Source organism: Poecilia mexicana, unplaced genomic scaffold (assembly GCF_051168715.1).
Source record: "Poecilia mexicana isolate PSO_F unplaced genomic scaffold, ASM5116871v1 scaffold_4, whole genome shotgun sequence".
Classification (NCBI taxonomy): Eukaryota; Metazoa; Chordata; class Actinopteri; order Cyprinodontiformes; family Poeciliidae; genus Poecilia; species Poecilia mexicana.
In genome coordinates this window covers 1,798,715-1,817,107 of record NW_028263373.1, presented here as the reverse complement: position 1 = coordinate 1,817,107, position 18,393 = coordinate 1,798,715, and the positions used below count along the sequence as shown (strand labels likewise).

Sequence of the window (18,393 nt, the reverse complement as noted above, 5' to 3'; positions counted from 1 at the left end):
AAATTTTCATTATGATGTTTGTTTCCTGTTTTTCAATCATTTAAAATATAAAATGTGTTAAAATAATTGAGTTAAATGTTATTTCTGATTAGCGTCCAGTTAAATTCAACTTTGCTTCTGAAACTAGAAATGTAAAAGTTTTGGATAAAAAATAACAAACAAACAAACAAAAAAATAACCAAAAGAACTTTAGGAATAAAATATTTAAGGTGATTAACATAAAATATTACATATGTTTATATAATCAAAAAACAGGGTTCAGTGGAAAAATAAAAATTTTTTTGGTAAAAAAAAAAAAAAAAAGTCATAATGAAATCTGATAACATTTTCCACCATAGAAGTCAGGAGGTTAGCATTGATGCTAAATTAATGTAATAATTACTGAATTGTTTAGTAACTGGTTACATTTACTTGTGTAACATTTTTGAAAAAAATATTTTAGAAGTATTTTTACTACTCTGTACTTACTTTAGTAGAGTAATTTTATTGTGAAGTATTTTTACTACTCTGTACTTACTTTAGTAGAGTAATTTTATTGTGAAGTATTTTTACTACTCTGTACTTACTTTAGTAGAGTAATTTTATTGTGAAGTATTTTTACTACTCTGTACTTACTTTAGTAGAGTAATTTTATTGTGAAGTATTTTTACTTTTACTTGAGTCAAATCTCTGTATTTTCTTCCCACTGAATGAAAAACAAACTTGTTTTAACCAAAACTTCACCAGACTCAGACACACCTGCAGTTTCTGTTAAAGTTTTTTTTAATAAAATTAAACTTGAAAAAAATTCCACTTAACTTTCCATTTTGGTCCATCTGATGATGTAAATTTTACATATTATTTGATAATTTGATCAGTTGTACTTGAGTAAACTTTTTACCAAAAAACATTTTTAAAATATGTAAAAATATGTTGAAGTAGAGCTACTGTTACTTTAACTTACAGGAACTCTGCGCTCATCTGACTATGAGACCATTTCTTCTTGTAAACAATAATTTAATGTAAAATATGAATCCTTGCAGCAATGAGGGCAGTGTATCTGCTCTCATTGAGCAAATAAACACTTGTGACCTTTGACCCCGTGTAGAGAGAGGAGGAGGGAAAGGGGGCACCGGGGGCACGACATGCAGGAGGTCGTGACGGAGTACGGAGGGGTCTGCAGAGGGGTGGGGGGTCTGCAGGTCCCAGGGGTGCTGCTTCCGGCCGGCGGGGGGTGTCAGAGTTTTTACCCCTGATGAAGCCGCCATTACCGGCGTGGAAACGACGCCAGCCCCCCCAGGGGACGCGCAGGGGGTCCGTGGGTCTCCATAAAAACACGCAGAGACGAACCGGGAGCTTCAGATGAGGCCGGACTTTCTGCGGATCCTCCACGAGACAGAAATGCTGCGCGAGACCAGGTGAGAAAAACAAACAAACAAAAACCATGAAAAACAACTTCTCCTCTGGAAATAATATGATTTAATATTTAACGCAACCTCTGACTTTCAGTTTCATTTTTGGTTCTTGTAACATTTCTTTCATGATGATTCGGATTGATAAACGTGTTTTTTATTTTGCAGAGATCCAGGTTCCTGCAAAATGAAGCAGAGAGGAAGTCCGGATGAGACGAGCCCGAGTGATGGTGAGTTCACGGACATCCGTTTATTTTATTCTGTCCTTTGAGATTAAATTTAGCTTGAAAACCAAACTGTTCATCAGAAACAAAGAGCATGTACGACCTCCTTAATATTTTATTATTATTATTACTAACAATTATCGGCTCCTGCTCTCCATATTTTGGCTATTCTATAGTTTTCTTGTTTCTTATATTTTAGTAGAAAAGCATTTTTTTCCATTAAAAACTTAAACATGTAATTTATTGATGTCATGTTGTGAATTCATCATTATTTTCCCGTATGTCCTGAAACGTCTTTTGGATCTTTTCGACCTTCGGGGGGGAGGGGCAAATAGTCAGTTTACTCCAGTTGTTGATTAATTGATTTCTAAATTAATTGACAATTACTTCAATCATCGATTAATCACGCTTAATCATTTCAGCTTGATTAAATGTATATATTTTCTCTATTTTTATGGCCACCTTTTTTACTCCCCTTCTCTGTGAATGAAAGTTTTCTGGGCTCCTCTTGACTCATCCTCTTTTATGCCCCAGGGTCGCGACCCCTGGGCGTCCGCCGGGTCTTCACCAACAGTCGGGAGCGCCGGCGGCAGCAGAACGTCAACGGGGCGTTCGCCGAGCTGCGGCGCCTCATTCCCACTCACCCCCCCGACAGGAAGCTGAGCAAGAACGACATCCTGCGCCTCGCGCTGCGCTACATCCACTTCCTGGACCGGCTGCTGGTGGACCAGGAGGACGGCGGCCTGCAGGGGGCGCCCTCCCCCCGCTGGGCCCAGAGCTCAGAGGACGGAGACTCTGACGGCGTGTTGGAGCAGCAGCTCTACCTGCACCAGGTGCAGCTGAGCAGCCAATCAGAACCCACCGACGGCCGAACCCTTCCCATACTGGAAGCTGAACTGGAAACCAGTTCTGGTGTTTGGTTTTTATGTTAAAGACTTCAGCTCGGTGCAATTATTAATGTCAAAAGCTGCGTTTCCATTTGAAATGTGCACAAAACTTTGTCGATATTCCTCTAATGTAGGAAAAATAACATTTCAACATTAGCAACATTTCGCTAATGTCGAAATAACGAAATTTTACAATTCCAGTGGAAATAAGGAATGCAATTAAAATCACATGTGGATAAGTTAGTTCACGCAGGAAGCTGCACCATTGTACACTTCCTGCCGGCTTTGTTGTTTCCTCCAGTAGTAACTTCCTGTTGTTGGTCATGTGACTCGTCTGATGCAGAAAAAAAGTGTTTCTGTTGTTGTTTTGTGAAATGAAACAATTTTGAGACAGACAAAAAAAAACCCACCTAAGAAACGTGAGTTTTTTCTAAATGTGTTTGATTTAAGTGAATTAATTTAAGAAACGTTGTTGCGTCACAACGTTGTCAATGGAAACGCAGTGATGTTTGCAGATTGTTCCTGAATATTACAGTTATTCTAAAAGAGATGAAGATGACGATCATCATCAGCATCATCGACGTTTTGTTTCAGAGAAACATTCCTTAAGAAGTGACTCCATGTGATATTCACATCTACACTGCAAAAACACAAAATCCAACCAAGTAATTTTAGTCCATTTTCTGGTCCAAATATCTCAGTCACTTAAAATAAGATAGAAAACTGACTTAGAAGCAACTTAAAGACGATATAAGAGCTTTTTTAAAGTAAATAATTACTTATATCGATTAAAAATTTTTCAAGTTCTACTGGCAGATTATTTCACTTACATTGGAAAAATGTTTTAAGTGAAATAATGTCAATGTAACTTGAACTGTTTCGTCAACAATAATGATTTATTTACGTAAAACCATCAATAACATCTGGCTGACAAATGACTTGTAAGTTAGTTTTAAGTTACTGAGATATTTTCATTACAACCCGACCAAAACTACTCTGTGGGACTTTGTGTTTTTACAGTGTCTTTGTTGTTTCAGTAGAAAATTTGTGTTTTCATGTTGAGGATGTGAAGTTCTGCTCAGGTTCAGTTTCCTTCATTTTAAAGGAACTTTTTTCTGCTTTTAAACTTTTAACTTCTGTATAAAACATGTTTCTTCTTTTTATTGTTAGTTAGAAAAATCTGTTAAGATTTGATGCTTTTAATCTGTTTATATGAACACAAATAAAAATAAGTGATGGTTTCCAGTGGACAACATTATAGTAACTGTTTAATCTGCTTTTAATGTAACAAAAATAAATAATTCAGATTTTATTTCACGTATTTTAAAGGAACAACGCCTATGATTACTAGAATAGAATAGAAATATCCGTCATTGTTCAACAGAATTTTCAGGAGTTAAAGCAGCAAGTTAAAGTAAAAAGGAGCAAGAATATTCACAGAAAAACAATTTTTAGAAAAATAAGAATCAAACTGTAGAGGCATATGTACAAAATTAGGGAAATAATATAGTTACTAAAAATATACTCAGATTAAAAGAATGCTGCAACAGAATAGGAAAATTAAAATATAAAATGCAAGATGTCCATTTATGTATAATGCATGAAAAGAAGCTATTGAGAAGCTGATTTTTATATTAATTTTTCCATTTATTTCATTTTAATTTAAGCGTCCATGTTATGCAGTGTGTCCACTTCTGAGAGGCAACAAACAAAACAAAACAGGTTTTGGAACGGTCTAGTCAAAGTTTAGCCGGTAATTCTTGAAAATCCTGTAATTATTGCTGAATTAAAGCAATTCTGCAAAGAAAGGTGGATAAAAACTTTTCCAAAGAGATAAAAAAAAACTCATTACGTTTTATCAGAAACACTTTTTGTTCATCGTTGTCAGTTATTTAGTTCAGGAGGCGATTAGAAAGCCGGATCGGCTTAGGATAATGTCTTCCTCTTAATAAATTAACGTATCATTTGACATCTGAGTTTGATATTTTCACAGATTGAGGATATGAAACACTTAAATGTGACTAAAAACTAATAATCATTTTAATTTTAGTTTTTAATCATTTTAAAACAGTCTGAAAGTAAAAGTTTGATACTTTTCAGTTTCTCTTCCCTTTAATCTGTAATAAAGAAGAAGAGGTCAAGGAGGACGGAGGATCAGAAAGAGGAAGAGTTGGGAATGAATAGACGGACTGGTGCTAACGACTGATAAGCATCTCAGCCAATCAGAGGGCCGGACAGTGGGAGGTCGATAACAGGCCCCAGAGGAGCGGAGGGGCGTGTTCCAATTAGCGGAGGGGCAGAGAGAGACGGTGTGATGCTAGCTGCTCCGCGGTTCCCACCTCCTCAGGAGAAAAGGCTCCAGCTTCAGACAGTCTGACGTAATTATACTTTAATCAAAGTCCTGAATGTCCAGATTTACTGTTTGTGCTGCGTTTAGGGACCGCAGGATTCTGTTTTTAACGCAAAACGTAAGTAGCACTACTTCAAACTTTACTCAAATAAAAGTGAAAAAGTATTTAGTAAAAAGTTCTGAGTAACTGATCAAAACAATAATCATTTAATATTATAGAATTACATCATGGGAGGGACCAAAACACAAAGTTCTGACAATTATTTAGCATTTTTAATTGACATAAATAACAATGACAAAATAATAAAATCAAGTAAAATAAAAATTGTTCTGGTTATTTCTTTCAAGACTTATGAAACTTTAATAAAAACTGCAACTCCTTGTCTCAAAACTGGCAAATTTAAACTGCAAACCACAAATTTCATTAAATTAAAAATGTAAAATGAGTTAATTGTGATTTCTTTTTTTTGCTTTGTTTTTCTGATCTGCTTGATAAACAATTTTTTTATGAATTCTATAAATGTTTAAAAATATAAACATAAAAAGGCTTTGAGGTGTTTCTGTTTCCTCATTAAAAGAAGAACAGACAAATTCAAAGTTTGGGGTTGTTTTCATTGGTTTGAGGTCAGGGGCCGATCCAAATCATTCATGAGCCACAAATGGCCCTCGGGCCACACTTTGAACACCCCTGGGGACGAGTATCCACAAATTTTACTCAAATAACAAATTAGTAATAATAAAGTTGCTTAAGTAAAACATAAAGTATACTAAAAAAATACTCCTGAAGGTATTTTTTTCCCAAAAAGAAAAATAATTAGTTAAATTGTTTTGTAATTTATTGATGCTTTCTTTGAACAAACGGGAGATAATGGTAAAACTACCAGTCCAGATAGTAAGAAGAGTTTTAATCTGAATTTATCATGTCAAATATAAATTAAAATGTATCCCAATAAATTATAAACGATAAGTTCTAACTTCCTCCAGCTGCTGGATCATGGGGTGTACTTACTTCTTCTGTCACAGTGACTGAGACGCCCCTCAGCTCCTCTGGGATCCTTCGTCTCCTTATCGTCTCTCTGCGTCGCCTCAGATGTTTATCAGCCGCCATCGGCACGCCCACTCATCACCAGCTAGTTACCAGGCCCAGGCTGTGTGTGTGTGTGTGTGTGTGTGTGTGTGTTCCTCACTGTGGGAAAACACGTTGCTGCCTCTCACACCGCAGCATCCAGTCATGGTGACAAATGGATGCATTCATGTGGAAATGATCACCTTCCTCAGGTTTATGGATCTGCCAACTAAAACAGTGTCTGACCTCAGCAACATGGCCGCCAACGTCAACAACATGGCGGCTGTTCCTGGACAAGAACATAGAAAAGATGTTAATTATCACAGAGCACTGCAGGTTTATGTACTAAGTTTAATTTGTTGATCATAAAAAAGCAACAAAATTTTTTTTTAACTTTTTACATATCTCATTAGATTTTATCCATTTAAAATATTTTTTCAAACCTCTAATTGAAATTTGAAATACAAAATAAAATGCTTATGGGTTCCTGACAAATTTATATATATATATATATATATATATATATATATATATATATATATATATATATATATATATATATATATATATATATATATATATATATATATATATATAAACTTTTACAATACCACCATATATTTTTACTTAAATGTATCAAACATTAATATGATTCAACTAATTTTTATTTGGAAACTTTTTAAACTGCTTGCACTTTTATAAAAAACTGAAAATATGTTTTTTTTTATTAGATTTGACCAATTTAAAATAATTTTAAAAATCTAATAAATGAAAAGTACAAAAAAAACATTGTAAAACACAATATAAAATATTCTCTGAAAGTGAAATTTGTTGCAGTGAGTAAATGTTTTAAACTTTTATTTACTACAATTCATTTTTATTTGAGTTCTTTAACTAGTTGCAGTTTTATAGAAAAAATATAAAAGTTTACAAAATAAAAAAAAAAACTGAAACTGAGAAAAACACAGAAAGCTGTAACCACATTTATTAATGTATTTTGTACTTTAAGTTTTTAAGTTAAAATCGGCCTTGTTAGTATCAGCCGTTTTATTTTGCTGCAGTTTGTTGAGCGACTGGTGACACCTGCTGGAAATGTGGCGCAATTACATCACCGACCATAAACTCCGTTAATGACGTCAGCATATTTTAGGATCAAAATATCCAGAAATAAAAATAAATAAAATAAACAAAGATAAAACAGACTTTTTGTGTTTTTAATACTCAAAGGCTGAAATATTTTTATTCAAAATGTTTCCAAACAACCAACAGCTGTTTTTACAAACATTAAAGGATACAAAAAATGTATACTTTAAAGATAATTTTTGAATATATTTGTCTAATTTATTTTTTAATAATGACAATATGGACATTCAATAACTATCATTAAAGTTCCTTAAAACTTTTGGCTTATAAAATGAAATGAATTCCTCATTTTAAAAATATTTTAGTGTTTTCACATGTAACTTTAGTTTACATTTTAAGTGCAACAGTTTATATTTTTCATTATAATTACTTACAATTTTAAAAATCATCAGTTTGTGTTTTTCCTCTATTTCTGTAAAGTTTTTTTTATTTTAACATGTTTATTAGTAAAAACGTAAAATTAAAAATGAGCAGAATAAGATGAAAAACAAGAACAAAATCCGATTACAATCACATGGAAGCAAAAGTAAAAGTTGAAATATCTCAAATCAAAGAAGTGATTGTTATTATTTTATTCAAAATTAGATCATTAGAAGCAACATTTTGAAAAAGTCAATAGAAATCAGACATTTATTCAAAGTCAGAAAATCAGCATCAATACAAACAGGTTTCCAAACACTGTCTGATCTGAGCAGGAAGGGGGGTTAAAGTCTACCAGGAGGGCAGGTGACCGCTGCCCCCTGCTGGCCCTCCGCCTCCCTGCAGGCAGCTCCCAGTAGTTAAAGCACAAAATCAAACCCAAACATACAACACAGGGAATCCAGAATAACGTAAATGAAAATCCAGAGGAGAAGAAAAACATTTGGCCTCAGGAGGAAAAGCGTCCGCTCGCTCCAGGAAGCAGCGCTCCGAACATATTGATAAAATATTGATTATCCTGCTTCTCCGAGCAGCTGGGAGTTTTTGGTCTGTTCCCGTCCTCTTCCAGTTCGTCCTGGATCAATACGGTCAGGCGGCGGCTCTGATCCGTCCGACCCGGCGCAGCAGAACTCATCTGGACAACAGATAAGACCTGATCAACCTGAGGGCAAAGGTCAGCAGCTCCACTGATACACTGTGTGTGTATCAGTTTCCTGACCAGTCAGCTGGAAACACACTGACAGCTTTTAATCTTTAGAAAAATATTAGAACAAAAAATGTATTTCTTTTAAGACAAATCAGTGATACGAAAATAGAGAAGAGAAAAAGAATCAACTTTAATCTTCTGAGATTAAAGATCCAAAAACAGTTAAAATTCTGATAAAAAGGTCCAAAACGTTTTTCAGCGGCTCTAATCCTCCGGTGCGCTTCTCGGAAATACTTAAAACATGTCGCATCGTTTTACAAGACCATCAAATAACGTTATGAATTCTGAGTCTGAATTCAAAATCTATAATTTTGCAAATAAACTATTAAACAAACCTAGCAGTAAATATCCAGTAGGAAAACTGAAGACTGAACCAGAATGAAACGGACGGAAAACGACAGAAAAGCTGAAGTTTGAGCTGCTGCTACTTGGAAACGCTAACCGGAAATAAGAGCCAACGCTGCTAAAGGCGCTAACTTCACTGACTTCCAGAATAACAATAATCTGACTAAATTACAGAGACCTCTCTTCATTTGACGTGTAACAGCCTGGTCACTGTTACCAACATTAAATTACAGCTGAACAGCTATGAGCATCATCTCAACAAAATAAAAACATAATAATAATATATGTTTAATCCCCAAAGCAGCAGCTGCTCTCACTGTCAGAATAAAAGCTCTACAGATTTTATTTTCTCGCGGCGTCTGAAGCCTTGTGTTGACCTCTGACCTGCGCAGGCTGCGAGCTTCGTACAGGGTGTCGTCCTCTTCGCTCTCCACCGCCTCCATCTCCACGGAGTCGTCGTAGTTGGACAGCAGGCCGTACTTCTTCCTGTTGGCTGGCTTCTTCAGGCTGGCAGGGTCAAAGGGTAAGGTAAGGTCATTTTATTTATATAGCACATTTTCAGCAACAAGGCAATTCACAGTGCTTTACATGAATTAAAAGGAAATACAAACAAAATAACAGACCAAAGGAAAAAAGAAGAAAATGAAACAAAAAAGAGGAAAGGACACATTAGGGCAAATGACAACTGCATGGATACAGGCGAGGGTGAGGAGCGAAGGAGCGTTATGTTTACATATCTTCAAGGAGACTGGAAATATGTAGCCCTTCCAAGGCCACACGGGGAAAGCCAGTTCAGAAACAGAATGTCTTCGGTCAGGAAGATTATAAATTTCAATCTTCCCTAAAGTCTCTCCGATATATTTCAGTTCCCAATCATCCAAATTAGTTTGGTCGTTCCACTGAGCTGAAACCAGCAACTTCTCCAGGATCGATTCCATCCGGTTAGTGAGTTTTAGAGTCCTCAGCTGGGCTGCGAGTCTCAGCAAGACTCACATCCAACCTGCGTCTCTGTTCACACCAACAGTCTGAGTGTTCATTAGTTCGGCCAAGTCCGTCACAAATTTGTCGATAATCCAGGAATCCACAAGCTCCAAACAGCAGAAATCCTGTTATCATGAATAAATCCAGGGTGAATCCTGGATTATTCAGGATCCAGGATTCTCCTGTGCAGAATCCTGGATCCTGCTCTCCTGTGCAGAGAGAGCACAGGAGAGTGCTCTCCTGTGCTCTCTCTGCACAGGAGAGCACAGGATGTGCTCTCCTGTGCAGGCTCTCCTGTGCCCAGACTTCTCATTGAAAATTTGATCAATTGCATTGAGAGATCGGTAGACCAGATCCATAATTTGTAGATTCGGAGGACGTGCAAAGAAAGTCTCCAAAAATATAGAAAAAGAGAAAAAACAGAGCAAGCAGGGCAGGGAGGGAGCAGAGGGAAAAAGCGTCCGCCTTCATCGAGAGCAAGAGAGAAATGTAGAAACTCAGGATGTGATGAGGCGACTAACCAGATTAATCTGACTATTAAAAGAACCGCCATCTAATTGATTTGAGAGTTGCTATTTTTTTATTTTGTTGTGTTTTCTTGCACAGTAAAGGAATTCTGATTATTTTGATTCTGATGTATAATTACTGTAGAAATGTTGCATGAAGCTCTGATGCCTGATTTCTCCCTTTGCAGAGTTGTTGAATAAAAAATAAAAGAACTGAAGCTAATTTGGGATTAGCAATCTGATTTTGGGAACAGAATTTTTGGGACTTTGTCTTAGTGTAAAAACTATCTGGCTTTTTACACTTATTTTTAATATTGCCTCTCGGCTGAGTTTCTGCTGTAAAACCAGACTCCAAAATGTCATAAATGTGAAAACCGATCTTCATTTTTCCACATTTTTGCAAACTTTTGTTCAGAAACTCAAAAACCCAACCTTTTTCCTGATCAGTGAATGCAGCACAGTAAGTGCTACAGAGTGGTCACTGATCCAGAGAGAGACCCGACAGGACGGACACGCCTCCACGGACGCCGTCCAGAGGACAGGTTAGGGCAGAGGAACCGGGCCGGGTCCAGAACCTTCAGAAACACATCTGAGCCCAGGTCCAGATCAGACGGACCAGAACCGGGACGGAACCAAAACCCGGAGAAAAATAAAGAGATGAAAACCAGATTCCTGCTAACATACCTGACAATGAAGTATTCTAGATTTTAACTTGATTTAAGCTCAGGTTTGATCTCAACTTGTTCAAGTGTTTATGAAAAAACAGAAGAGCAAATTTCAGAAACTTTGAGATTAATTTTCTAGAAAACACTTGGAAATGTCTCAATTTGAAAACTTAGTCGTAAAAACTCAGAAATTTTTAAAATAATTTCTGAGCTTGGAAAGTCAAAACTGTTCGATATCTGAAACTCTGAAATGTCCATGTTTTATTTAGAAAACTTCTGAAATGTGTTTCTCTTTTCTTATTTCTATCTAAATGATACGGCGTCTTAGTTTCCTCACTAATCTGATCTACATGACAAACCTCCTTTATATTTCCTAATTGTTTCATTTACTTGATCTGATCGTTCTGATCAGGTTGTTTTGTGATTAAACGTCCATCTTTCTTTCAGTAAATCACTTTGTATGGAAAGTGCCTCATAAATGACATTTGAAACAGAAACTAAAAGGATGAACTGATTTTCTGATGAAGACAAACTGACAGAAATATCAACAATGGAAGAAAACTCAAATCAAGGCTGGACTAGATTTTGCCAAAAACATGTTGTGGGAAGAAAGTTCTGATGAGACCAAAATGGAAATAAGTTCAGAAATGCGTGTGGGACGTCGGAGGTTTCTGATCCAATCGAGACTGAAAAACCGGAAAAAACAGGCGAAACATTCAGCCTTCCTGTTCTCTGGTGAAAGTTTCACTCTCCCTCACATCCTACAGAATCTACAGAAATGTCTCAACTGAAAAGATTAATCGTGATGAAAACCTTTTGTTTTAAACACGTTCTACTCTGAGCTCCTCGTGAGTTCAGCTTAAACGTTTCATCTGGTTCAGATTCTGTAAACAAAAAAACAACAGAATATTTGCTATCCAATTATTAATCAGTTGATGCAAAAAATTAATTAACAAGCATAACTAAAATATTCAATTTTAGAAAATGTTTTTATTTAAAAAAGGATTTGAATTGTTTATTCGTATTTTTTATGCATTTCTAATATATAAAAAAGTCTTATGTTGCTAAATGAAAAAACTGCAGAGGTTGACAATTTCTTTGAACGATTAATCAATTAATAGTCCAAATAATCAGTTAATCGACTGAATAATCGATTACTAAAATAATCTGTAGTTCAAGTTTCAACAAAAGCTGCACAACTTACTGAATCTAAATCATCGTTAAAATAAAGTTTCCAGCGTTGCGGTCACTAGTGACTTTTCCTGTGCCAGGCAGTAATGCAGCAATGCCTCAGAGAAGTCAACCTGTGAAGTTCTGCTTTCTGGAGCTGAACTAGGTCAACATTGATTCACAGTCAGGAAAATTGAGCTAAATGAGCGTGAATCGACACGGAGCAGGAAGCAACTCGTGACTCGGACGGCGTGACGGCTGTCAGCTGGTTGCCATGAGCAACCAGCGATGAGGACGGACCAGCGGGCTCAGATGGTCATAAACACATTCCTTCATCAGGTCAGCGATCGTTACTCCACACCAGACGGTTAAAATGTTGTTCAGCTGTTTTATGATCAGTTTTTATATTATTTTATATGAATATTCATTTTTTTCTTATTGGGAGGTTTTTACTCTTCCAGCTGTAAAACCAGATTTTACAGCTGGTTTTTATCTCCATATTATTTTCTAAAGAAAGATTAGGTCGACATAGAAACGCTGTGTGAAAAACTAAGTACACCCCACCATTCAGCAGCCTGTAGGAACACTTTTAGCACCAACAGCTCTCCATACATGGTGTCAGTATTTATTAATAAAAAAATCTGGTCTGCTCGTCTGCTTATTAAACGTCTCAAACATCAGCTGTCAGATAAATCCTCTCAAGTTTGACTCGGAAATTCATCGCACAATAAATTGCAAAAATATATCATAATATCAGTGTTATTATTACTGTTTATATAAAAAGACTCTAAATTCAGTGTTAGGAACTTTTAAATGTGTTTAACAGTGATTAATCTGATTTATCGATTGTTAAATTAATTGCAAACTAATTTAGTTATTAATTAATAGTTAACCAGAGTATACAGACTCTAAAAAAGGTCATTTACTGAAAGAATAACAGAGCTGTAATTAAACCAAAATGGTACAGAAATATTTAATATTTTGGATTTAAGCTAAAGAAAAAAACTTCTCTGTCTAGAATATCAGGTCCTGATAACTAAGTTTTTTCCTGATTAAATCCATTTCTTCTAGCAGTTTTAACACATTTTTATGTCTATAATCCCATTAAACAAAAATGATTGTTGTGTACTCTGTTGTGTAACATTTGAAAATATTTTCTGAATTTCAATTCTCTTTTTGAGAAAAAAAGTGAACAAAAAACTCTACTGGAGTCAAACAATGGGACAGACTGAATATGGAGCTAAAACAATGTCAAAACATCAACCAGTGTAACACAAAATTATCTTACTCACATTATACAGGGAAGAAGGGAATTAACACAAATATGTATGATAATGAGTTTCTTCCTTCCTTCTGTTGTTTTATTACTATTATTAGAAGATTATTATTGTTATTTTATTATTATCATAATTAGTTTGTTTAATTTGTTATACATATAAGACAAATTATGAAGTATATTATAGTGGAAAGGAGTTGACAGTTATTCTGTTGCTGTATGTCTGGTTGTTATTTGTAGTTTTTATTACTATTATTGCTGCGGGTCAGTAAATTTTCTGGTCCTGTTATGAGTCAGTTTGTAATGTTTTATGTAATATGTGTTTTAATGACCAATTTCTGATAATTACTGAGTTGGTAAGTGACATATTTTATTACGTTGAGATAAATACATGTTCACTTCTTCCTACTCCATTATAAACAGCTAATTATTTTTTGCTTCTATGTATGCACGTTTTCTCTTGTCCTGCCGGTTATTTGTTTTCTTTGTTTTAAAAACTAATACTTTTAAAGCTTTTTTCACGTTAAGTTCTTGTTATAAACCAAACTTTGTAATAAATCCGGGTTCAGCGGATTTGTGTGGTTCTCACCGCACGGCTCGGATCAGGAAGTAGAGGACTCCGATGATGGTGATGCCGATGAGGACATACAGGGCCCGCTGGATCATGGAGCTGTCAGCCCCGAGGTTGAACCCGACCTTCTTGGTGCTTCCGCCGCCGCTCAGCGTGCTGTTCGCCCGGCTGGAGTTCGTCACGGCGGGCTTGACCGTCGTGGGGCCGGTGGCGGCGGGTGTTGTGGGGGCAGTACCCGCCGCCACCTCATCTTTGGACAGAACCAGCAGCCAGCATGTGGACACGATCACCACCGAGAAAACTCTCCAGAAACTCATCTTCACATCTAAGAGGAGTTCGACACCGGAGGAAAAAAACGGTTCGGATCCTAGAACCGGTACCGGAACAGAGCCGAAGTTTTCCTCATATACACGTCGCTTTAACTGCAGAAACTCCGTCACAGCTTTTGTTGACAAGAAAAGTAAAATCCCAACCAGGAAGTCCACGCCCCCACACGGATGACGTCAGAGACAACGTGGAGGGAGCTGCGTTCACGGCAGCTCGGAAGTTTAATATTTGACCGTTAAACAAATACCGGAAAATACCAAAAAACAAAGTAAAACAATGAATAATTGAACGGATAAATGAATTAACAGAGTTGGACAGTCTAGCTCAAGTATATATATCTACTTTAAATATTTTTACTAAAGTAAGAATTACTCAAGCTAGAGTAAAAAAGTATTTGGTGAAAGGAAAACATCTAAAGTACTGAGTAACTGAGCAAAAAGTCTGACCTAATATTTTAAAATTATGTGTTTAGACAAACAAAAGTATGAAGTTCTGTTCAAATTCTGGCATTCTGAGGAGTAAAATATAGAAATTACTACAAATAAGTACAAATTAACCTATTATGGCACAAGAAACACTTTTCCAAATAATTATTTTTCAACCAGCTAACATAAAAATAATACATATAATAGGTAATGTGTAACTATGTTAGAACATTATAAAGTACTTTCTGTGACAATATACAGTGTTTATTGAATCTTACTGGCACAACAGGCTCAGCAAGTAGAAAATAAAATTAGAACAGAGCTGGTCTAGAAACAAGAAGCCTAATTTTAACATATACAGCAGTTAGCTGTTTGTGTATTTTTGGTTAAAGCATGTTTGTTCTTCATTTAAGTTACTCACAGTATACACAAGTAAGAGTAGCAATACTACGTAATAATAATATTTGTCATGTGAAACCAACATTTTTTTCCCTTAAATGTAAAATGAATATATTTTTTGTACAATTTAATGTAAAATCTGAATATTTTGTTCTTTCAGCAAATTACCCTTTTTTCGAGTCAGCATACTCCAGTTAATAATTGACTATAATTGATTAATCACAATTAATCGTTTCAGTCCTATTGCAACAAATTTCACTTGAGCTGTTGTTGCTTTTATTACCAGAAACAGCAAATTAAAAACGGAAATTAAAACATTTTGTAAGAACAAAACCTCCAAAAATAGAAAATAAAAATAAACTTTTTAACTAATAATAAATAGAGCAATGTAATGTAGAAACAATTGATCTGGGAAACACTTGAATCACAACGAGCAGCAGCTTTACAGCTCTCTATCGGTTGCCATGGAGACGCTTGGGCGTAATGCTGCTGTGATCGACTGAAATAAACTTCAAAGTCCGAATGATTTAAGTGTCTGCTTTAATCCTGCCTGTGTGCAGCAGCTGTTCACCTGACAGGCACCGAGCCCGCTCACATCTGGACGGCACCGGCGGCGAGACGCCCGGACCTCACACTGGACCGTTCACACCTTCTGCTTCACAGGTTCCGGATCTCAGAACATTTTTCAGTTCAGACCTTTGTTTTTTCACAGGACAAACATGTCTGGTTTCTATCCAGTTAAACACAATTTGTTCCAATTGTTTGGTCAGTTTATAAGTATGTTTTCACACCTGGTAGACTCGGTTTGATTGGGAACCAAAATTGCAACATTTTCAGCTGCTTATTTTCACACGGTAAATCTTTCAACAACCTGTTCCCCTCCTCGCCTGTGGGGGCGCTTCAACAAGAACCACTGAAGGAAACGCTGAGCACAACTTCCTTCACAAAATGTAAACAAAAATGAAGATTTTAGCGGTTGGAGGATTTCTCTTATCTTTGGCTGAAGACCACAAGCCATTTCTCCCGCTAGCGCTAACCTAGCATGTTTGTTTTGGTTGTATTTACCCAGAATGCCCTGCGCTGTAGTTCACTTCTTGGTTTTAGAGGGGCTTCCGGTCCGCTTGGCGTTCATAAATCCATTCTAACCGCACCAGAGTTCTCTTCAACCGAACCCAGACCTACGTTTGAAGGCGGATCAGAGTTAGCTTACACATTCACACCTCAAGCAACTATAAGCAAATGGACTGGAGTTGGATTAAAGCAGGCTGAACCGGCCATGTGTTTACAGCCTAATACTCAGATGCATGCATTCATGTAAAGAAAACAAACAAACAACCACAAAAAAACAACAACCGAATTATCAAATTAACGTCAGAATTCTTATAAGAAAAGGACAAAATTCTACAAAAAAAAAAATAAATCAGAATTCTGAGGAAAAAGTAAATTATACAATATTAAATGTTAAATTAGTTTCATCTTATATATGCTACAATTACAAATTACACCTTTAATTCCATAAATGAAGATAAATGTAAACTTTTACCTTAATTTATGAGTCTAAAGAAAGTAAGCCTGTTCAACCTTTTCCATTAATATGTAATTTTTTAATGTGTATCTGATGGGAAGCAGCTGATGAGTGATGGAGTCATGAAGTGAACACGTGACCATGTGAGGGTTGCTGGTTTGATTCCCAGAGGATCAAAGCCTCCAGATGTCACGCTAATGTACATTTATGTATTTGGGTTATTTCCTTATTTAGGCTGTTGACAGAGCGCCTCGTGCCTGACGGAGCCGCGGACCAATGGGAGCGCGGCCCAGCGCTCGTGCAGCGCTCTGATTGGTCGGCTCGGATGCAGACTGCAGCAGCATCCTCTCTTCCCCGCAGATCCAGCGGACATCTGGAGCGGTCCTGCCTGCCTCACAAGCAGACCCTCCAGCATCCGAACACCGACACCCCGCGCCGAGCCAGCCCAGGGTTCGCTGCTCGCCTGCCGGGGTGAACCCAGCCTCTCCCCGGGGCTGACATCGCTCAGTTCGGCTGGATCTCCGCCGGGGAGCCGCTGCGCTCCGGACAGACTGACCAGCCGGCGGAAACGCGGAAATAATCCCGGAGGAGGAGAAGGATGGTGATGGACTGAGCTGATCCGACATCTGACGGGTCGGAGGCCTGATGGAAGCTGCGATACATTTGGACCTGGATCATCCCGGTCCTGGTTGCGGTTCGGCGTAAAGACGCGGGTCCATCACCGGCTGGTTCGGTTCTGTTTTTCCTCTTCAGTTTGTCTCGTCACAGACGGACTAAACGGACCCGGTTCCGAGTTGGAGGGCGCAGGCGGATCCCCCTGCTGGTCTGAATTAGAACCCGTCCGGATCATGAATCACCCCCCCCTCTGAGGCTCTAATCTGGGTTTTACCGAACTGGATTTAAATCACAGATTACGCCGCTCCCGGTTCTGGTGATTATTATTTGGACCTGGTCCTGCTGGCGCTGGATTCGGGGAGCCCTGCTGGCATCATGCCGACCTCTCGGCCTGGTTCGGAGCCGGTGGAGTTCTGGGTGGACGGGTCGAGGCGGGACGGGACGGTGGAGGACTTCTACGGCCTGGGCTCCGAGCTGGGCAGGTCTGGGCTCTGTTTGTCAGGGCGGTTCCGGAGGGGAAGTGGCGGGTTGTTCTGCTCCTTTGAGTGGGCCAAAGTTGGCCACATGTGGGTCCATGTGACGCTCCTCATTCAGGATTAACTTCATAATCCAGCCTGAGATGTTACTGGTAGCCGCGTCCAGCCGGGAACCAATAACATCAGAGCCGCTTCCTGCTCGCAGCAGAGACGGAAAACAGGCTGTTAATGAATTAATGAGGGTTTAACGGTGTAAACATGCAGGAGAGGCTCAACCAGCCGGCAGGGGCCTGGAGGCGGAACCGGCTGGGTAATAATCAGCTTAGCTTCAACGGGAAACTATCATTAGCATTTTTAATGCTACTTCATACAATAGTTTTGCTTTTTCATATTTTAGTGATAATATTTTTCCCTCCCACAGATTGGTTAAGTGGTCGCAGAAAGTGGGTATGCACCCGAGGGGCGCCGCAGGAGAGGGGGCGCCAGAGCAGGCAAAATATTTCAAGTCAGAATTTTCTGTATTTCAGAGATATTTGTACATATGTAAAAAAAACAACAACAAAAGATTAATCAGACACACTGATGCATCCGCAGAGCTCTAAGAAAGCTGGCCAAGCGATGGATGTTTTTCATACTTTTATATTCTGTATATATTTAAAGAAAACATTTTATGATATATTGTTTTTGTTTCTCTATTTTTATTTTTTTGCTTATGTTCAGCAATTTTTGGGGACATTTTAAAACATTTTATATTTTCATTTTGATCATTTTAATTTTAATGCTAAAAATCAAATTTAAATTACTTTTTCAAACCTTTTTTTAATATTTAGGAAATATTTGGTTAATGTACTGCTATTTTTTCAACTTTATTTATAAGTCAGTTTTGCTGACATCACACACACAAGATAATAAATAAATTAATCTG

At 37.4% G+C, this 18,393-nt stretch overlaps 3 protein-coding genes across 3 annotated transcripts in view; 2 read left to right on the top strand and 1 right to left on the bottom strand.

The window, feature by feature from the left end:
• The first annotated feature begins 753 nt into the window (after window positions 1–753).
• LOC106927093 (T-cell acute lymphocytic leukemia protein 1 homolog) lies at window positions 754–2,696 on the top strand. Its single transcript, XM_015002413.2, has 3 exons — window positions 754–1,397; window positions 1,560–1,621; window positions 2,150–2,696. Exons 1-3 carry the CDS (start codon window positions 1,342–1,344, stop codon window positions 2,545–2,547), a joined length of 516 nt encoding a protein of 171 aa, XP_014857899.2. The 5' UTR covers window positions 754–1,341; the 3' UTR covers window positions 2,548–2,696.
• Window positions 2,697–7,121: 4,425 nt separating this feature from the next.
• On the bottom strand, window positions 7,122–14,162 carry fam174c (family with sequence similarity 174 member C). Its single transcript, XM_015002419.2, has 3 exons — window positions 13,720–14,162; window positions 8,917–9,039; window positions 7,122–8,115 (listed from the first exon to the last, which is right to left on the bottom strand). The coding sequence occupies exons 1-3, from the start codon at window positions 14,016–14,018 to the stop codon at window positions 8,112–8,114; spliced, it is 426 nt and encodes a 141-aa protein (XP_014857905.2). The 5' UTR covers window positions 14,019–14,162; the 3' UTR covers window positions 7,122–8,111.
• Window positions 14,163–14,165: 3 nt separating this feature from the next.
• Window positions 14,166–18,393, top strand: part of LOC106927092 (calcium/calmodulin-dependent protein kinase type IV) — a 29,572-nt gene continuing 25,344 nt past the window's right edge. Inside the window, exon 1 of the mRNA XM_015002412.2 lies at window positions 14,166–17,474. Within this exon, the coding sequence (XP_014857898.2) occupies window positions 17,368–17,474 (107 nt within the window). The 5' untranslated portion in view covers window positions 14,166–17,367. The remainder of the gene's footprint in view (window positions 17,475–18,393) is intronic.